Source organism: Loxodonta africana, chromosome 5 (assembly GCF_030014295.1).
Source record: "Loxodonta africana isolate mLoxAfr1 chromosome 5, mLoxAfr1.hap2, whole genome shotgun sequence".
Classification (NCBI taxonomy): Eukaryota; Metazoa; Chordata; class Mammalia; order Proboscidea; family Elephantidae; genus Loxodonta; species Loxodonta africana.
In genome coordinates this window covers 43,297,118-43,319,743 of record NC_087346.1, presented here as the reverse complement: position 1 = coordinate 43,319,743, position 22,626 = coordinate 43,297,118, and the positions used below count along the sequence as shown (strand labels likewise).

Here is a 22,626-nt window from a genome sequence, read left to right as displayed (position 1 = left end):
CTAGTTATATATCTTCGTGTGAATTGGAATAAAAAAACTAAAACCAAAGCCCTTGCCGTCGAGTCAATTCCAACTCATAGAGACCCTATAAGAGAGAGTAGAACTGCCCCATAAGTTTTCCAAGGCTGTAAATCTTTATGGTAGCAGACTGCCACATCTTTCTCCTGCAGAGTGGCTGGTGGGTTTGAACCACGAACTTTTTGGTTAGCAACCAAGCACTTAACCACCATTCCAACAGGGCTCCCTCAAATTGAAATATGCATATGCAATTATAGAATTTAATCCAGTAACAGTTTTGATGAGTAATATATGTAATTCTTGTTTTCAAAGATAAACTTGCAGAATGATATATTTTACAAATGATCTTAAAAAAAATCATTGTTAAGGAAGAATTGAGGCTTTCTAAGGTGAAGATGGTAGACAGAGATCCTTCAACCCTCTTGCCTCCAGGAAACGTTGTCCCCCAAATAACAAGAACAGAAACAGAAAATCATAGTTGCTATTTGATAAAACTATGTTTAAGATTCTGTAACTTGACCAACAAACACATGAGGAAATGCTCATGCTGTCTAGCCATCAGAGAAATGCAAATCAAAACCACAATGAGATACCATCTCACCCTGGCATTACTGGCACGAATCAATAAAACAGAAAATAACAAATGCTGGAGAGGCTGTAGGGAGATCAGAACCCTTACGCACTGCTGGTGGGAATGCAAAATGGTACAACCATTTTGGAAAATGATATGGCACTTCCTTAGAAAGCTAGAAATAGAAATAGCATATGATCCAGCAATCCCACTCTTAGGAATATATTCTAGAGAAATAAGAGTTGTCTCGCAAATAGACATATGCACATCCATGTTCATTGCAGCATTGTTCCCAATAGGAAAAAGATGGAAACAGCCTAGATGCCCATCAACAGATGAATGGATAAACAAACTGTGGTACATGCACACAATGAAGTACTATGCAACGCTAAAGAACAACGATGAATCTGGATGCATCTGGAGGACACTATGCTAAGTGAAGTAAGGCAATCACAAAAAGACAAATATTGAATGGGACCACTACTATAAAAACTCATGAAAAGTTTACATACAAAAAGAAACAATCTTTGATGGTTACAAGGGAGGAGAGGGGTTGGGGATGGAAAAACATAGACAATCGATAAGCGGTAACTTTGGTGAAGGGTAAGACAGTGCAAAATACTGGGGAAGCCAGCACAACCTGTACAAGGAAGGGCCATGGTAGCTCCACCCCATAGGCACATCCAGATTCCCTGAGGGACCAAATTCCTGGGCTGAGGGCTGTGGAGACCATGGTCTCAAGGAACATCTAGCTCAATTAGCATAATAGAGTTTGTAAAGAAAATGTTCTATATTCTACTTTGGTGAGTAGCGTCTGTGGTCTTAAAAGCCTGTGAGCGGCCATCTACTCCAATGGTCTCATCCCTTTGGGAGCAAGGAAGAATGAAGAAAACTAAAGACACAAGGGAAGGATTAGTCCAAAGACCTAATGGACCACATCTACCATGGTCTCCACCAGACTGAGTCTCGTATGACTAGATGGTCCCTGGCTACCACCAATGACTGCTCTGACAGGTATCACAATAGAGGGTCGCAGATAGAGCTGGACAAAAATGTAGAACAAAATTCTAACCCAAAAAGAAAGACCACACTTGCCCTGACAGAGACTGGAGAAGCCCTGAGAGTATGGCCCCCGGACACCCTTTCAGCTTGGTAATGAGGCCACTCCTGAGGTCCACCTTCAGCCAAAGATTGAACACGCCCATGGAACAAAACAAGACTAAAGAGGCACACCAGCCCTGGAGTGGGGACTGGAAGGTAGGAGGGAACAGGAAAGCTGGTAATAGGGAACCCAAGGTTGAGAAGGGGACTGTTGACATGTCATGGGGTTGTTAACCAATGTCATACAACAATGCGTGTACTAACTTTTGATGAGAACTAGTTTGTACTGTAAACCTTCATATAAAGTTCAATGATAAATAAATAAGTGAAAAAAAATTCTGTAATTTGTGCCACAATATATGAAGATAGGATGATGGGGGAAGGGTGGGGTGGGAAAATGATAAATTATTTAGTAGAGAAGAGGAAGATCAAACTTAAATGCTTGAGGGAATGGGGTAGTGTCTTAGGTTGGGCTCTCTAGAGAAGCAAAATCAGGAAAGTGTATAAATACATACAGAGAGAGATTTATAACAAGATTTGTATTAAGGAAATGGCTGGCGTGGTTGTAGAGACTGAAGTGTCCCAAGTCAGTGGGTCAGCGTAGAGGCTTATCCTGATTCATGTACTTCAGGGGCTGGCAAACTTAAGATCAGCAGGTTAGAGAGCAGGGCTCTTGCTCACAGGCTGCAAAGATGGATGCATCCCAAGATAGGCAGGCAAGACTGGAGGTAAGCTGCTAGCTCAAGTCCCAAGATCTGGAGCTCAGATGAATAGGAGCCAACTGCAGTATCCAGAGGGAGCAAAAGCCCACAATCCTTGCCAGAATGTCCACTTTTATTCAGTGCAGACCACACACCCAAGGAAACTCCCTATCAACTGACTGGCTAGTCACAGCAGATCCCATAATGGAACTGATCACATCATATCAAATTTCATCATGGAAGTGATCACAACATCATACGACTGCCAAACCACTGAGATCATGGTCCAGCTAAGTGACATACAACCTTAACCAACACAGATAGGAAGAGGGCTCTCGGGAAGCAAGTCACTTTGCTTCCACTGAATTCCAGAAAAGTTCAGGAATTCAGGACAACCAGAAATGTCTAGTTGGTGATAAGGAGGAGCTGAAGTCACGTTTATTTAAAAATATTACACCTACTCCTCACTTATCAACTGTCTTATCATCTGACATTTCATATTCATGACAAGCATAAAAAATCTACTACTGGACTATTTTGCACATTAATTACATACCTGTGGCAGTAACGAACACTGAGGTGCAAGGCGAGCATAACACTGGCTGTGATGGTTAAGGATATGTGTCATCTTAGCTGGGCCATGATTCTCAATGGTTTGGCAGTTATGTAATGAAGTAGTCATCTTCCACTTTGTGATCCAATGCAGTCATCCTCCATTTTCTAATAACACTGATTTTCACATAGCGACCTGGTCTTTGGCACCTAACCAAGTTGATGAGTCAGGAGTAGACATACTTCGAGATCCATATTTCCACCCCTGTCTTTTGTAGACAATTAAATTATTCTCCCACTCCTGCAAGAGACTGGAAGTTTAATCTGTGAAGAAATGAAACCAGAGAAGCTCCAAGTATGAGAATACCAAGCACAGCGTAGGGCGCGGGCGATGTGCATAATGTAAACAAGGGGCTCAGTCTGCATACTGAATGATTCATCTCTCCCATACCCCTCCTGACCCCTAATTACAGAACCTCAGAAACCAGGCTGATTTCCCCAATCAAAGGAATTAAAAGAGCCTCTTCTGCAGAAACAGAACCGTCACCAGAGAAAGAAGTACAGGCACTACATATGTAACTTAAAAAAAAAATTTTTTTTTTAATCTAGCTGGCTACCTGATCACCCCATCACTAATGAAACCCACCAATCTTTAAGCTTTATCCTTTCATTCAGAACTTCCAATCAATTTTTAGTGATTCACTCTTGACTATGAACTGACAGCCAAGGAACACAAAACATGCAAGACTCCCAATAAACTGAAGTCATGTTTATTCAGAGATGGAAGATAGAGACCAAGCAACAAACATGACAAAAGATCTTATTCAGGGAAAGATCAGAGAAGATGTTGCATTAATAAAACAAGGATAGAATGAAAAATGAAAAAAGAGAACAAGAAAGAACCTCTTGGAAATTAAAAAAGATATGTTAGCCAAAATAGAAAATTTGAAAGATGAAGTGTAGAACATCATCCAAAACAACAGGAAAAACAAAAACAAAGAAATGAAAAGAGGAAAGAAGTAATTGTTTTTTTGTTTTTTTTTTTTAATTAGAGACTCAGTCCAGGAAGTCCAATACCTCAATTAATAGGCATAGTAGAAAGAAATAAACAGGTAATGGTGGGGAAGAAGTATAAAAGAAATAACATCAGAAAATGTGTCAATAACGAAGGATGTGTTTTTCTTGGTTGAAAAATCCCACTTGACAAATGACCTAAACTAAGGCATATAAGCACATTGTTGTCAAATTTCAGAATACCAAGGATGAAAAGTTTCAGAAGAGTTGTGTGTGGTGGGGGGGGCATATCCTATATAAAGAATTTGAAAATTTGGAATCAAAATGCCATCACACGTCCCAACAGTAACTAGAAAGCTAGGCTAAGACAGTGAAGTAATACCTTCGAATTCTAAAGGAAAATTTCCAACCTAAAATCCTGTAACTAACCAATTCGGCAATCAAATATGAAGATAAAATAAAGTTTTCAGAATTCAAGTTCTCAAAAATATGTACGTTGCATGCACTCTTTTTCAGGAAACTACTAAAAGTTGATGCACTAAAACAAGAGAACAAGAAAAAGAAATAAGCCGTACCTAATACAAGCGAGGAAAACCCTGGTGGCATAGTGGTTAAGAATCACAGTTGCTAACCAAAAGGTTGGCAGCTCGAATCCACCAGGTACTCCTTTGGAAACTCTATGGGGGCAGTTCTACTCTGTCCTATAGGGTGGCTATGAGTCAGAAACGACTCAAGGGCAACAGGTTTGGCGTTTTTTTGTTTGTTTTGTTTAAAACAAGCGAGAGGTAAAGACAACTGTTAGTCCGATGGCAAAGGGAAGTCTCAGGACAAGAGCTGGGCAGCAGACCTAGAAAGCATTGAGTCCATTTTGTAGTACGAGGTCAGACAGAAAGCCGCAGGAAAGGAAAAATGGACTGACCAGTTTTTTGACAATTTTCAGAGTGGCAAATCGTATTATAAAGCATTTTACAAGGCTTTTGAGTAAGGAAAGGCATAGAAGTTAAATATATAAATATATATATACAGGTCACTTAGCAGTGAATGATATTATACTAAGCTATAATAGTGAAAACATTACATGAACACTCAACTAAAGATTGAGATGACAACATGAGGACAGGAAAAGGAAAAAAAAAATCCTAATCTCCTGTGGTAGGAAGACAACAATGTTGACATTTTATATTGACTAATACACAGTAGCAATATATGCTTAATATATAGGAAAACAGATGGATTTCAGGAAAGAAAACCTGAGTTGAAAGGCATTAGGCTCTGGGTAGCTGAATTTTCTTTCAGCGGTGGAGGGGTTGTATACAGAACAAGAGACACTTCTTATAATTGTATGTCTTTTAGCATTACTTGAATTTTAAAGCCTATTTGCATGAACATTTTTAAAGAGGGGAACATGCATGCACAGTTGAGACCACGCCTACTTCTGTCTAGGATATTTATGGTTAAGAATCCTTCCTTGAGAAGCAAAAGCACAGAGAACGATTGGTCTAGGGCAAGTTTAGAGATCACTCAATTCAGCCTTCTCCTTGTACAGACAAAGAAGCCGAGGTTCCAAGAGATGGGAGGAGTTACTAGCAAGTTAACACGAGAGCTGGACTATAATCCAGTCAGTCACTCGGTATTCAACCCTCACATCAAAAGGAAGGACTAAATGAGTCCACAAACGAAAGGAAACACATGGCGTCAATTCCAACTCATAGGGACCCTATAGGACAGAGTAGAATTGCCCCATAGGGTTTCCACGTAGTGGCTGGTGGATTCAAACTGCCGACCTTTTCATTAGCAGCCAAGCTCTTAACCACTGTGCAACCCGGGCTTCTTTGAGTTTAAATCTTGGCTCCACTGCTTGTGACCTTGGACCAGCCGCTTTGCCTTTCTCAATCTCAGATTCTTCATTTGTGAAAAAGGGAATAGCAGTAGCTATGTTCATAGTTTGGGCTAAGAAAAGACTCAATAAATGTTAAATGAATCTCAAAAGAAAAAAAGGAACAGGAAGCCTATTAGAGTCATAAATCTAGCACAAGCTTTTGGGGTATGAATAAAGCAAAAGCTTGCTATCTTTCAAGATATGTTTTCTCTAAGTGAAAAGATCTATAAATTTGTCTAGATTTTGCCTTAAAAGCAGCCACTTGTAAAACATGAGAGGGAGGGATGATGAATTTCATTTATTTACTACTTGCTTATAGCAAAGATATGTGGGTTCGGGTTTCTTGGCTGTTCACTTTTATTTCACTGGCTTACATGAAAGGATAAGTATTGTACTTAGAAATTTTTTGATGTGTAAATGAATTGAAGTGAGAAAACATAAGGCAAAGACCTTTAATTTATAGTGTGTAAATTCTGCAGCATATATCTGGATCAAAAAATATTTAAATTTATTTTAGAATGTGCATTACCTTGGCCAATAGGTAAGTTTACAATTAACACTTCAATTTTTTTTTCTTTTATTGTAACTCACTGTGTATACAGAGAGAGGAGTAAATAATAAGAAACTAATTATTTGAGAACCATAATTCTGAAATTTTTGGATCAGTCTGTGAAACATTTGTTTGCTATGATGTCAGCTAAACAATGGATTAAATAATGTGTTTTCCCCCCAACACATTAGCCTTCATTAGATACTCATAGTTTATGTTTTGATGCTCTTTCTCCACATGCCAGGATCTATTTTCACCTAGATGAGAAAATTTTGTCCTATATATATTATATTAGCAAACTCTCTGGGTCAGATGCTTGAAATGTAATTAGAAATTAGATTGTACACAATTTACTGTGGGTAGGAATGGTTCAAGAAAAAAAAAGATAAATTTATCTTTGCCGTTTTCTTCCTTTTTTCTCTTCCTTAACGTGTGACTAGTACATAATCCATTTCTTTTTGTAATAAGTCAGTGGCAGACTTAAGAGTGATAACCAAAATTCTTCATTAAAAAAATGGTTTCTAAGGTTCCTTCTAGCTCCAAAAATGCCACTCAGGCAGGGCATGGCATGATATGATGGAAATCATGTAAGCTTTGGAGTCAGACTTGGATAAAGAATCCATCTGGAATGCTTAATAGCTAGGTGACCTTGGAAATGTTATTACAAAATGGAGATAATAAGAGCTATTAAACAATTTTTTTTTTTAAAAGTGAATCCAATGATTAAATTAAGAAACAGGCAGTCCTTGTAGAGACATTGACATCTAGCAGATACTAGATACATGCTAGTTCCCTGTGATGCTGTAATTCCAGAAGGTAGTAGGACTTGTGAGATAAGTAAAATGAGAGAGAGTGGTCATTTAGGACAGAGGCCCCAAACAGTCTGAGCTGGGGTCCTTACTTTGGACAAGTTACTTAACTTCTCTGTGCCTCAATTTCCTCATCTCAAAATTGTAGCTACTTCCTCGGTGATTGTGAATATTAAACAAGTAGATACATACGGAAAGTAGTTAGCACAGTGCCTTACTCAGTAATATTGAATTTTATGTTATTATTAGTATCATTTCTTTTTTTTTTTTTTCTGGTATGAAAATGCCATCTGCTTTTCTGCCTGTGTTTGTTCCTTCTTTGCCCTTGGGAATGCTTTCTACCCTACAAAGCCCTTCTTCAGTGCCATCTTTTCCAGGAGATCCTTCTTGATTTCTCCGTATCTGAATACCAACTCTCTCTCCTTTGATGTTTTGAACTGTTTTTACTATTTTTAATGGCATTTAATAGACTCTGTCTTGTATTACAGTTGTCTACTGCTTGTGCATTGTTACATTGTAGTATTAAAAAAAAAAAAGTTGTTGTCCAGTCGATTCCAACTCATAGCAACCCTATAGGACAAAGTAGAACTGCCCCTATGGTTTCCGAGAGTGTATTCTTTCTGGAAGCAGACTGCCACATCTTCCGTGGACTGGCTGGTGGCCTGGTGGGTTCAAACTGCCAGCCTTTCAGTCAGCAGCTGAGCACTTAACCACTGTATCACCAGGGCTCCTGTGTAGTGTTTTATTCCTCCTTATATTCCCTCCATGGGGTCACATGAGTTGGGATCAACTCCACGGCACCTAACAACGATATTCCCTGTGGTGCCTACCAGTGAGTTACTGTGGTAAACACATAAAAATAGCCAGAACTGAGGGAGCTGTTAAACCTATACCGTTTCCACACTGAGTTGAGAGAGTGAATATATTAAATACTTTTCATTCAGTCGTTCTTGTTGACGGAGTGTAGAAAAAGAACCGTATTTTTTATCTTTGTATTCCCAGCAGTTAGCATAGTACTAGCTATTTTTGCATCTAGTGTTTTTGCCACAATGCTACAACGGAACTAAGTTCATAATCAGCAAGAGCACTGGTTTAGACATGTGTAGATATTCAATTTTCCACATTTAAGATCTCATTAAATTCCCCACTGAATAAATTTTATGCTTCATTTTCAATGTTTCATTTATAATCATTCAACCTTGCTTAATTTCCTTAGTAAGAATAGCTAAGTTGTTCTTTGGTACATCCAAATGAGAAATATTAAAACTATTATAAAATATTATTCTGGTAACTTGAAATCCCTTGAGGCTCAGTTCTCACAAGAAGTCGAAAAGATAGCATGAAAGTAGATAACACTGTTAGTTAAGAAAAAACTTAGTTCTAAGGCCTGTTTTTGTTTTCCAGGTGGCGTTGCATGCTTGTGGAGTGGCAACAGATATGGTGATTGAGCACTGCATCAAAATGCGGGCTTCCTTTGTCACGTGTCCTTGCTGTTACGGTTTCATTCAGAACACCTCAAAGTTTAATTTTCCAAAAAGGTGAAATTGAATGCCTACCTAAGACACTAATTATTCAAATAAAAGACACTCTTTTGTTTATAGTTTAGTTTTTTCAAGATTGTTTCTACTCTTAATATTTGATGTTTAAAATGGTGCCTAATTCCTTTTTCTTTTCTATTTCAGTGAACAATTCAAAGAAGCTCTATCATACAAGGTATCGTAAAGATCGTAAAGATCTAGATGTCTTCCTAACCTGCTAATATACTTTTTATCCCTTCTTTATATTTTTCCCTTTTATTTTGAGTGGAGTATATAATTTATAGTTATATTTGAATTACTCAATAGCAACTAGTATGGCTCAAAAAAAAAATTCAGGTTAAGTCTTCAAATAGAATTATCAAGGATCTGTGATTTTATCCTGCTTCAAGATAACAAGTTAACTACGCAACAATAAAGAACAATGATGAATCTGTGAAACATCTCATAATATGGATGAACCTGGAGGGCAGTATGAAATAAGTGAATCACAAAAGGGTAAATACTGTATGAAACCACTATTATAAAAACTCATGAAAAGTTTATATATAGAAAGAAACAATCTTTGATGGTTACTAGGGAGGAGTGGGTGGGGAGGGAAAAAACACTAACTAGATAATAGATAAGTGGTAATTTTGGTGAAGGATGAGACAGTACACAATACTGGGGAAGTCAGCACAACTTGACCAAGGCAAGGTCATGTAAGTTTCGTAGGCACATCTAAACTGTCTGAGGGACTGAATTACTGGGCTGAGGGCTAGGGACCATGGTCTTGGGGGTCATCTAGTTCAATTTGCATAACATAGTTTATAAAGAAAGTGTTCTACATCTTACTTTGGTGAGTAGTGTCTGGGGTCTTAAAAGCTTGTGAGCTTGTGAGCGGTCATCTAAAAATACTCCAGTGGTCCTACTACTCCCGTCTGGAGTAATGGAGAATGAAGAAAACCAAAGACACAAAAGAAAGATTAGTCCAAAGGATTAATGGACCACAGCTACCACTACCTCCACCAGACTGAGTTCAGCAAACCTAGATGGTGTCTGGCTTTTACCACTGACTGCTCTGACAGGGATCACAATACAGAGTCTTGGACAGAGCTGGAAAAAAATGTAGAACAAAATTGTAACTCACAAAAAAAGACCAGACTTACTGGTCTGACAGAGACTGAAGAAACTCTAAGAGTATGGCCCCTGGATACCCTTTTAACTCAGTACTGAAGTCATTCCTGAGGTTCACACTTCAGCCAAAGATTAGATATGCCCATAAAACAAAAGGAGACTAAATGTGCACACTAGCCCAGGGGCAAGGACGAGAAGGCAGGAGGGGACAGGAAAGCTGGATGAATGGAAATGGGGAATCCAGAGTCGAGAAGGGTAGAGTGTTAACATGCCATATGGTTGGCAACCAATGTCACAAAACAATATGTGTATTAATTGTTTAATGAGAAACTAATCTGCTCTGTAAACCTTCATTTTTAAAGTACAGTTAAAACACACACACACACAAAGGACCAGGTAACACCTACACACAGAGTGACTTTCATTACAGGAAAGGAACGCTGAGTTTAGGGGACCTGGATCTTTTATAATGGGCAGTGAGCATGCCTGCCCTTTGCTCTGAAGGAAGAAACTATCCGTGTCTTCCAATCTCACTATATAAATATCCTTTAAAAGATCATGTGGAACATGTGCAAACATTTCTATAAAAGGCCAGATAGTAAATATTTTAGGCATTGCCTGTTGCATATTCTTCTACATTGTTACTGTCATCATTGTTGTTTTTGTTGTCGCTTTATAACCCTTTAAAAATGTAAAAACCATTCTTAACTCATGAGCCATACAAAAACGTATCATAGCCCAGATTTGGCCTATCGGTTATACTTTGCTGACCCCTGGCCTGGAACAAAGGCAGCTAGTGCCTCTACTCACCAGACATAAAGAAACACAAGAGGCCCGTGGAAAGCTGTGTCCCAACAGTAGGCAGAACGTTATATAGTTTTGAATCACCAATCTGAGCAAAACAATTTCCAGCTTTCTCAACATCACCACTACCTAATTAATTGACTAATAACCTGACATAATGCAATTTAAGAAATAAGAAATATTAAGAAAAAGCATTTGAGATAAATACATAAATAATTCCATTAATAGTTGATGAATTAATTGGGATTCTTAGTTCCGTTAATCCCACTTCTTGCACGGACTCACTAAAACGACGTAGTCTCATTTTATATACCACCCCTTCCCTTTTAGGGATTTTGCCTTCTTCTTCATCCAGTGGAAACCCTGGTGGCGTAGTGGTTAAGAGCTATGGCTGCTAACCAAAATGTCGGCTGTTTTCGAATCCATCAAGTGCTCCTTGGAAACTCTGTGGGGCACTTCTACTCTGTCCTGTAGGGTTGCTATGAGTCGGAATCGACTTGACGGCAACAGGTCTTCATCCAGGAGTGACATGGTGATGTACCCAAACCCCAAACTCACTGCTGTCGACTTGATTCTGACTCATAGCAACCCTATAGGGTTTCCAAGGCTGTGAATCTCTACAGAAGCAGACTCCACATCTTTCTACTGTGGAGCAGCTGGTGGTTTCGAACCACTGACATTTCTGGTAGCAGTCGATCGTTTTAACCACTGTGTCACCAAGGCTCCTTATGGTGAGGTACAGTGGCCTAAAAATGTTCATATCTACCATCTTGGCACCTATCACTCCTTCACCTCTACTTTATAACTTTTAAAAGCCCACCTCCAACTCTGTCTCCCATCTTGCTTCCCATTCACTCCCTTCCCTATGCAAGTACACACAGACATCTATGAAGAGAAGGGAAACTTTAGAGTTTATGCTTTCATCTAGAACCAGACAGTTGCTTGCCTTTTCCTACTAGCTTAAAAGTTTGCATATCCTATATAAACTTATATGTGACAGTCTGACTTGATTTGTAAACGTTCACTTGAACCTCAATAAAAGTTAATAAAAAAAAAAAAGCAGAGGCCATCTGTGGCCATAAAAAAGACAAAAAAAAAAGTTTGCATATCCTAAGGAACAATAAAGTTTTTTGGAAAACAGTACCTTGGGAACTATTTTCATAGAATTTCAAAATAACTCACCTCTGTATCACAAGACTTTGCCAATGGGGGGGAAATGAACTGGGAGAAAGGAGGAAAAAAAAACTAGACAGATGCTAAATAAAGCAAGCTCTGAGAGTACAGAAAACATGTAGGTGGTGGGAGGGGATAGGGAGCCACTGTAGGAGATGTAGTCTCATTGCTGGCTGGAAAAGAATGAAAAGTAAAAAGAGATGGAGCGCCAGGCTCTTCCAGAGAGCAGAAACTCCCCTACACTCTGGTTCATCATGTTTACACCCTCCCCCGCCAAAGCTGCTGGGCCGCCAGCCCTTTTAGGGGCCTCACGTGTATATGCTTTATAGAGAAGTTCTGGCTTCTTGGATACTGTGGCAAGGTGCTATCTTAGCATTTCTTAAATGAACCAAGATGGATATGGTGGTAAGCAGAACTAAGTGGACTTAGTGCCAAATACCTTGAGAGTCACTTTGGAAGTGTGTTTCTCCACAGTTCAATTTAGCCAGCAATCCTTTACTGAGTACCTACTATTTTCTCTGCCCTTTCAGAACTTCTACTAGGGAAAACACACACAAATAACTCCGATAAAATATGGCCAGACTTATCAGTACAAGAGAAATGAACCTTATGTGATATCATGATCCCCTCAACGTTACCTTTATATAAAGTGAATCTTAATTTACAAACACCATGAGGACAAAGGGCATGGTTTTTCTTGCCTGTCCTTCAAATCATATAATTCTGTATTCTTCTTTGGCCACTTTGTGCCTAGTTGTTGCCAGCTACATTGTGTAAGCTTAAAAACACTTATTCCTTTGAACTATTTTATTAGGGTCCTACCCATTACCACTAAACTTTGTAGTGAGCTTTAAAGTGTTTTTTCTAAAATACATAAGGTTAAGACAGAGACGTCCCTTTAAAACCAACCAGCATTGTCACAATGACTTCAATTACCTTATTAACAAAATGTTGATGTTGTTGTTAAGTGCCGTCAAGTCGGTTCTGACTCAGAGTGACCCTATGCACAACAGAACGAAACACTGCCCGATCCTGCACCATCCTTACAATCGTTGTTATGCTTGAGCTCATTGTTGCAGCCACTGTATCAGTCCACCTCGTTGAGGGTCTTCCTCTTTTCCACTGACCCTGTACTCTGCCAAGCATGATGTCCTTCTCCAGGGACTGATCCCTCCTGACAACGTGGCCAAAGTGTGTAAGATGCAGTCTCACCATCCTTGCCTCTAAGGAGCATTCTAGCCACACTTCTTCCAAGACAGATTTGTTCGTTCTTTTGGCAGTCCATGGTATATTCAATATTCTTCGCCAACACCACAATTCGAAGGCGTCAACTCTTCTTCGGTCTTCCTTATTCATTGTCCAGCTTTCGCATGCATATGATGTGATTGAAAACACCATGGCTTGGGTCAGGCACACCTTAGTCTTCAGGGTGACATCTTTGCTCTTCAACACTTTGAAGAGGCCCTTTGCAGCAGATTTACCCAATGCAATGCATCTTTTGATTTCTTGACAGCTGCTTCCATGGCTGTTGATTGTGGATCCAAGTAAAATGAAATCCTTGACAACTTCAATCTTTTCTCCGTTTATCCTGATGTTGCTCATTGGTCCAGTTGTGAGCATTTTTGTTTTCTTTATGTTGAGGTGTAATCCATACTAAAGGCTGTGGTCTTTGATCTTCATTAGGAAGTGCTTCAAGTCCTCTTCACTTTCAGCAAGCAAGGTTGTGTCATCTGCATAATGCAGGTTATTAATGAGCCTTCCTCCAATCCTGATGCCCCATTCTTCTTCATATAGTCCAGTTTCTCATATTATTTGTTCAGCATACAGATTAAATGCCAGTGGCATCGAGTCAATTCCGATAGGTATGGTGAAAGAATACAACCCTGATGCACACCTTTCCTGACTTTAAACCAATCAGTATCCCCTTGTTCTGTCCAAACAACTGCCTCTTGATCTATGTAAAGGTTCCTCATGAGCACAATTAAGTGTTCTGGAATTCCCATTCTTCTCAATTTTATCCATAGTTTGTTATGACCCACACAGTCGAATGCCTTTGCATAGTCAATAAAACACAGGTAAACATCCTTCTGGTATTCTCCGCTTTCTGCCAGGATCCATCTGACATCAGCAATGGTATCCCTGGTTCCATGCCCTCTTCTGAAACTGGCCTGAATTTCTGGCAGTTCCCTGTCGATATACTGCCACAGCCGTTTTTGAATGATCTTCAGCAGAGTTTTGCTTCCATGTGATATTAATGATATTGTTCTATAATTTCCACATTCAGTTGGATCACCTTTCTTGGGGATAGGCATAGATATGGATCTCTTCCAGTCAGTTGGCCAGGAAGCTGTCTTCCATATTTCTTGACATAGACGAGTGAGCACCTCCAGTGCTGCATCTGTCTGTTGAAACATCTCAATTGATATTCCATCAATTCCTGGAGCCTTGTTTTTCACCAATGCCTTCAGAACAGCTTGGACTTCTTCCTTCAGTACCATCAGTTCCTGATCATATGCCACCTCTTGAAATGGTTGAATATCGACCGATTCTTTTTGGTATAATGACTCTGTGTATTCCTTCCATCTTCTTTTGATACTTCCTGCGTCGTTTAATATTTTCTCGGTGGAATCCTTCACTATTGCAACTCGAGGCTTGAATTTTATCTTCAGTTCTTTCAGTTTAAGAAATGCCGAGCGTGTTCTTCCCTTTTGGTTTTCCATCTCTAGCTCTTTGCACATGTCATTATAATACTTTACTTTGTCTTCTCGAGACGCCCTCTGAAATCTGTTCAGTTCTTTTACTTCATGAATTCTTCTTTTTGCTGTAGCTGCTCGACGCTCAAGGGCACGTTTTAGAGTCTCCTCTGACATCCACCTTGGTCTTTTCTTTCTTTCCTGTCTTTTCAGTGACCTCTTGCTTTCTTCATGGATGATGCCCTTGATGTCATTCCACAACTCGTCTGGTCTTCGGTCACTAGTGTTCAATGCATCAAATCTATTCTTGAGATGCTCTCTAAATTCAGGGGGGATATACTTGAGGTCATATTTTGGCTCTTGTGGACTTGCTCTGATTTTCTTCAGTGTCAGCTTGAACTTGCATATGAGCTATTGATGGTCTGTTCCACAGTCAGCCCGTGGCCTTGTTCTGACTGATGATATTGTGCTTTTCCCCCAACGTGTCTGTCAGTTTGTCGTACTGTGGGGCCTTGTGTGTTGCTGTGATGCTGGAAGCTATGCCACCGGTATTCAGATACCAGCAAGGTCACCCATGGAGGACAGGTTTCAGCTGAGCTTCCAGACTAAGACAGACTAGGAAGAAGGACCTGGCAGTCTACTTCTGAAAAGCATTAGCCAGTGAAAACTTTATGAATTTCGGTGGAACATTGTCTGATACAGTGCTGGAAGATGAGCTCCCCAGGTTAGAAGGCACTCAAAAGATGACTGGAGAAGAGCTGCCTCCTCAAAGTACAGTCGACCTTAATGACATGGATGGAATAAAGCTTCCAGGACCTTCATTTGCTGGTGTGGCACTACTCAAAATGAGAATAAACAGCTCCAAGCATCCATTAATATTGGAACCTGGAATGTACAAGATATGAATCTAGAAAAACTTAGAAATGGTCAAAAATGAAATGGAATGCAATAACATTGATATCCTAGGCATTAGTGAGCTGAAATGGACTGGTATTGGCCATTCTGAATCGGACAATCATATAGTCTATTATGCTGGGAATGACAACTCGAGGAGGAATGGTGTTGCATTCATCGTCAAAAAGAACGTTTCAAGATCTATCCTGAAGTACAACGCTGTCAGTGATAGGATAATATCCATACACCTACAAGGAAGACCAGTTAATACGACTATTATTCAAATTTATGCACCAACCACTAGGGCCAAAAGTGAAGAAATAGAAAATTTATATCAGTTGCTGCAGTCTGAAATTGATCGAACATGCAATCAAGATGCACTGATAATTACTGGCAATTGAAATGGGAAAGTTGGAAACAAAGAAGAAGGATCAGTATTTGGAAAATATGGCCTTGGTGATAGAAACAATGCCGGAGATCGAATGATAGAATTTTGCAAGACCAACGACTTCTTCATTGCAAATACCTTCTTTCACTAACATAAACAGCAACTATACACATGGACCTTGCCAGATGGAACACACAGAAATCAAATTGACTACATCTGTGGAAAGAGATGATGAAAAAGCACAATATCATCATATTAACAAATAGAAGCCTGAAATTTAATGTACAGAAGACTATGGGGACAAATGATGAATCTAGGTTCAGCCTGTGTTCAGCTGGCAGGTGAGAACATTTTGACACACTCAGAAACAGTAGCTGATCTGAATGAATAGTTGTCATGGGAGGATTGCTTTCTTTCAGTTCTCTGCCTAGTTGCTCACCTTTGCCTACTTGGAGATTTAAGAGCACTGTGCAAATTCATTAGCTTCTTGTCCATCTAAGGACTTTTTTTTTTTTTTTTTTTCCATTAATACAATCTTTTCTAAAATTGTTAAGCAGAAACAGCAGTCCTTGGGTCCTCTCGATGATTTGTCTTAAAGCAGAAATAGATATACCACCTGCAGCCCTTTGGAAGGAGAGACACACAGAGCCTAGGATCCTCTCCTCTAAAGGCTGATTGGAGGGAAGAGAGAGGAAAAGCCAGCACTCTGCTGGTATCCTAGGAGCTACAGGGGCCACCTACAGTATTCATCTGCAGTTCTTCCTTTTCCTCTAGTAGCATGAAAAGCTACCGAGAGTGTTTTCTCAGAGCCATGTTCCTGAGATTCAAACAAATCTTGTTAAAGGAAAAATATAGGTGACTTTTAGATCTTTTCATTTCACTTATTATAATCATAAAATATAGCCCTGGGGTCATATTTTGGCTGAAAGCAACTGGTCAGAAGTGACCCTGCGGATCTTCATCCCTCTGGTCTTAAGACCTACCTCTGAAAAGCAGTGCACTTGAAAGGAAAAAATATATCCGGTACCATTATCTGAAAGTTTGCCTCTTATAAAAGTACTGTTTTTGTAGCACTTTATTCATTTAAACAGCAGAGTATTCCAGAAAATCAAGGTAGGCTTTTTTTTTTAAAACAACTTTGATGCAGAAGATTAAAATAAGCCCAGATTCTATTGCTTTTTCTTCTAGGAACACATGATTCTGTGCAGATTTGCAGATCAGACAGCTGCCCAGCTGCCCCCCCAGCGCAGGCTAATAGGTATGTATTTTCGCAGAGCAGCTGCTGAGTGGATTATGTACAATATGCCTAGGAATGAGTCTAGGAATGACTCTATTTGGGGAAAACTGGTTCATTTATCAACAAGAAACTAAAGTTTGTTTCTCCCAGAAAATTTAATCCATATTGAAAAGAGCTTTGAAGCCTTAACAACATTTTATCCCATTTTGGTAAATATTAATATTTTTAAATACATTTTTCAATGTTTATATATTGAATAGGATCATAATGTTAAATCTCTTCCTTATTTTTCTGGACAAACTGACGGATCTATCCAAAGCCACAAAAGAAAATAATAAAGATGGAAAAGTCAACTGTGCCTCTTAAAATTAATGCATTAAAAAATGTGTAAACAAGGATAACATTTTCTTTCTCAAAGATATACTTGGATATTATCAATCATAGACCAATTTATTTGACATTTATAATATTAAACATCACCCTAAGTTAGAAGACACACAGAAGCATTTCAAGTTAATTAAGTAATTAATTTAAAAAATCTCATTTAGAGGAATAATTGTCGTTAGGTGCCATCGAGTCGCTTGCTCTCTCCTTCATGCAGGCTCCCTTTCTCTTTGACTCTCTTTCACCCTTTCTTCTCCCCTTTCCATCTTAACACTTTGAATTAGTCAAATGTACATTTGATACAACTCCACTAGACTCAATGAGGGCGTAATTAGTATGGTGGATGGGTGTGTGCGTGGGTTGTTGTGGGTTTTAGGCATCAAGCCAGAAGGGAGTGGCTGGAAAAGATGGTGCTGGAGTTGAGGAGGAGCATTTGGCATGATCACTGGCAGAGACAGGTGGAGGAATGAGTCATAGAATCCAGCAAATATCCATGTCTATACTTTGCACGGACCATTCCTATACTCTGTGACCATTTTTAGGAAGCTTCCCAGGCTCCAAAACGTAGGCTACCAACAACTGAATTTCAGCTATAAAGACACTTCTTCAACATGTGAAAATATGAGATTCTTCTACGTCATGGAAAAGGAAAAATTGACTGGGCTCAAAGCCAGGGTAAATGAGCTGCAGTGTAAGCCCAGGGTGTGTACTGGAGGAATGTTGAGCATCCCATTCTGACAGAGATTGCTTCCTTTTAAATTGGAAAGTAGATGTGAGAAATGTTTTACAGATGTCTTAAAGGAAGGGCAGTATTTTAAGGGAAAGAATGTCAGCCGTACAGCTGTTTGTTGATGAAAAGGAGGTGATTTGAACTAAATGGAATTCTGCACATCTCTCTTTATATTATTTCTAATAGCATGCATCTTTTTGGCATGGATCTTTTTGAGGAAAATGTCCAAAATGAACTTTTTAAATCTGAGCCTCTTTTTGTCAATTCTTACGTGTTAATTTCACCCTGGCCGTTTTCCTGTGAGGATCCTGTCTCCACAGGAGAACTTTGCTACTTCAGTTTTTCCTGTCTTCACTTCTGGAGGTTAGCAGTTTAGTAGTTGGCAGTTTCCGTTGTCATCGAGATAAGTTATTTAAAAATAATGATTAGGCATTATTATAACTATTGAGAAAACTATAGAACAAAGTTCTGCATAGTCAGTAACATTTTTCCTAAAAGGATGAAGAAGTTTATGTATTGAATTTAAAGCAATCAAACGTGTAAAAGTAAACCATGGCTTTGAATATATTCAGCCCCAAATCATTTTTCCCCGAGTTACTTTTGAAATAGAAGTGGGTGTTTGCCAAAGGAAAACAAATTAACTGCTTTACTTGCCAGTCAGGTTTCCTCTTTTGTTGTCCAGAGACTGGAAAGAAAATTGAGTACCATAGGAGTGCAGGGGCTCTGAAAATTAAGAGCACACCAAACACATCAGAAACCCTCCTGTCATAGTGGTTAAGAGCACAGCTGCTAACCAAAAAGTCAGCAGTTCAAATCCACCAGGCACCCCTTGGAAACTCTATGAGACAGTTCAATTTTGTTCTATAGGGTTGCTATAGGGTCACTATGAGTTGGAATCAACTTCACAGTAGCAGGTTTAAACACGTATCCACCTGAAACAAGCAGAACACAAATGAGGCTTTTTTCAAAGATTTTCCTTTTTTTATTTCTTCATTGTCCTAAAAAACTTCTGATGGAAAATGTAACATGTAGTTCAGATTCTGCTTTGTCGGCATGTTACTTTAAATATTTTTAAAAGTAGATATTATTTTCCCATGGTATTACAGATTAAATATTTTCATAGGAAATACAGAGAAAAGAACTTGAAGTGGATTTTTAACCAAAATGGGAAATAGAATCTGTGGTTTGTATTTAAGATTTGTTCATCAATACATTTTAAAAGGCTAACAATCTTTAAATAATCAGCTGAGACAAATCTGTGAAATGTCAGGTGCTTGTAATTTCCTTTACTCCATATTGATCAAGAACTAAAGTGAACGGGACTAAACAGGACTTTGGGGAAAACAGCAGTCTCCACAGTATGAGGGGATTCTGTCACCGTCCAGAATCCCTCAAACTGAGCAGTTAGTGAGTAGTCTAATGATACAATTTTACTGCGTTTCAGGAAAACAGTGCATGTGCCTAGTGGATCTGGATCGAGCAAGAGCTGCAGAAGAACGTGGTTACTCCGTCCAAGTGATGTCCATGGAGCCAGAGAGCTGCTCTCCCAAAAATAACATGATCGTGGGAGTCCCCATTTAGAATGAGATATGCACATTTGATGTCTTGCCACCGGCCTTCATGATGGAAACCAAGTGGCATTCAGGAGGTTCCTGGCGTATCTAGGAAACAGCGTTAGCCAGGAAAGAAAGCAGCAGGAAAATCTTGGAAGAAAGGCTACCTGCAAAGAGCATCACAAATGCTCTTAGAACGTGTGATTAAAGGACTCCTGGTTTTCATAGTGAGAATCCCCTGAGCTCTCAGCTGCCAGCAGAATAATTCTCACTAGTGGAAGTTCCATCACTGGAATAACAATGTCTTTCTTGGCTCACAGGCTTTTCTGATCTTGCAGATGTGATGTTTAATTCACAACAATGATCACATGGTACTTTATAATTATTTGGATATTCACATGGGGTCCGAAACTAGACTCAGTGGGGTTTTTTGGTTTGTATTTTGTATTTTTAACAATTGTACCATTTCTATATTTTTAAAATAGTCTAGTCAGGTAATTACAGTATGGTTATTTCTGAGCTGGGGTTAGTTGGACTTATATATCATCTAATACATTTTAAAAATATTTTTCCTGTAAGTTACTGGATAAGATCTTTATTGGTCCAAACATTTTATATGAAGAGATTATAAAATAATTTGAATAAATTTCTCATTATGGGAACATGTAACTTGGATGTAAATTGTAATTAATCAGTAAATACATAGATTATTTAATTCAATTCTATTAATAATTATTGAGTATCCATTATTTTCAAGACCCTGGCCTAGATTTTTCCAGAAATATGAGTTTCAAGAGACACGTTTGCCTATGGAAGTAAATCCTCCAAAAGAGAAAAATTAAAGAATTAATGCATTCTTTATGTCATAATATAATGAGTGGTCACAGAATTTGTTTTTCAGATATCAACCATATTTTCTTACTTAGTGTTTTTTTTTTTTTTCTTTTGGTAAAACTTATTGATTATAAATTGAGAGTGAGAAGAATACAGAGTATGGAAACTTATTTGGGTAGTTTTCCATACCTAAATTCTTCCTTTTTTTTTACTAGTCAAGGTTTTTAAAGACAGACGGCATTTCCTTTGTCAGATGCTGCTAATTAACTTTTACATGTCTTAGGTTGCTCCATTGGAGATAAGATTTATTTCATGGATTTTGATGTTTTCATCCCCAGTACAACACATACCATGAGGAGAAAGGACTTTGATTGGTCATAAATAACTCTTTCATCATTGTGGGTTAAAATACAAGAATAATTGAAGAAGCCTTGTTTTTCTGGGATAAAACTTAAGAGAAGAATTAGCTATCAACCCTGAGTATTTTCATCATTTGTGTCCATAAAAACTGCATACTCTTATCTTGGGCTTTCTTTTTTAAATTGGGTTATAATTTACATGCAATAAAATAATAGATTTTAGGTGTTCAGTTTGAGAAGTTTTGACAACTGTATACACTCATGAGACCTCCAACCAAAGTAAGATACAGGACATTTCCATCAGCCCAGAAAGTTCCCTCATTACCCTCCCCACCCCAGATGCAACCACTCTCGGATTTCTATCACCCTACCTTAGTTTTGGCTATTTTTGTCCTTCAGATCAGTGGAGTAATTTAGTATGTTGTCTTTCGTGTCTAGTTTCTTTTGCTTAACATAGTGTTTTTTGGAGATGCATCCACGTTGTTGTATTAATAGTTTGTTTCTTATTCCTAAATAGTATCCCATTACATAAATGTATCAAAATGTATTTATCCATTCTTCTATTAGTGTTTTTTTGCAGTGTTTCCACTTTGGGGTTATTATGAATTACGCCTATGAACATTTTCATACAAGTCACTTTGTGGACATATGCTTTCATTTCTCTTGGATAAAAGCCTAGTAGTAGACTTGCTGAGTCACAGGGTAAATAAATGTCAATTGCCAAACAGTTTTCCAAAGTGGTTGTACCATTTTGTACTCCCACCAGCAGTGAATGAAAATTCCAGTTCTGTACACCCTCACCAACATTTGATATTGTCAGCCTTTTTTTATTTTAGCCATTCTAGTGGATGTGAATAACTCATTTTCATAAAGAATATTTTAATTTTGACAAAGTCCAATGTAACATTTTTTTCTTTTATACTTAATACTTTTTGTACCCTCTCTAATAAACCTGTGCCTGCCCTAAGGTTATGAAAATTTCTCGTGTGTGTGTGTGTGTGTGTGGTGTTTTGTTTTTTGTAGAAACTGTACTGGGTTAGCTTTTACATTTAGGTCTATGATCATCTCAAATCAATAGTCACATATAGAAGTAGGTGAGTTTCAAGGAATATTCAGTTGTTCCAGCATCATTTGTTAAAAAACCTTTCCTCTCTTCATTAAATTGCCTTGGTGAAAATTAATTGATGTGTATGTGGAGGTCCATTTCTGGACTTTGTAGATTGTTGTTGTTAGGTGCCCTTGAGTCAATTCCAACTCATAGTGACCCTATAGGACAGAGTAGAATAGGGTTTCCAAGGAGTCGCTGGTAGATTTGAACTGCTGACCTTTTGGTTAGCAACTGAGCTCTTAACAACTGCGCCACCAGGGCTTCTCTCTGTATTAGTCTCTTCCATAAATCCATTTGTTTAGATCACTGTAGCTTTATAGTAAATCTTGAAATCAGATATCTTAAGTCCTTCAGTTTCATTTTCTAAATTGTTTTGCCTATTTTAAATCCATCGTATTTCCATGTAAATTTTAGAATTGCCTTGTCAATTTCTTGGAATCCTTGGGTAGTGCAAATGGTTAATGCGCATAAGTGAAATCGACTTTCCCGGGGGAAAAAAAAAGGCCTGCTAGATCAATTGTGGAAAAATGAATCTTTAACGATATTGAGTCTTAAAATTCATGAACATGATGTATCTTTCTATTTCTTTTATTGTTGTTAACTGCTGTTGAGTCCACCCCCAA

General features: G+C 38.5%; 1 protein-coding gene across 4 annotated transcripts in view; it reads left to right on the top strand.

Annotated features, from left to right (window-relative positions):
* GSTCD (glutathione S-transferase C-terminal domain containing) overlaps window positions 1-21,873 on the top strand; it is a 230,969-nt gene extending 209,096 nt beyond the window's left edge. The window contains exons 9-12 of one of the 4 annotated variants that reach the window (XM_064285482.1): window positions 8,600-8,733; window positions 8,878-8,908; window positions 16,987-17,056; window positions 19,594-21,873. In XM_064285482.1, coding sequence (XP_064141552.1) covers window positions 8,600-8,733; window positions 8,878-8,908; window positions 16,987-17,056; window positions 19,594-19,730 — 372 coding nt within the window. In that variant the 3' untranslated portion in view covers window positions 19,731-21,873. Of the gene's footprint in view, window positions 1-888; window positions 3,958-8,599; window positions 8,734-8,877; window positions 8,909-16,986; window positions 17,057-19,593 lie in introns of those variants that run through there. The other 3 variants (XR_010322037.1, XR_010322036.1, XM_064285483.1) reach the window with 3 other exon arrangements.
* The last annotated feature ends 753 nt before the right edge of the window (window positions 21,874-22,626 follow it).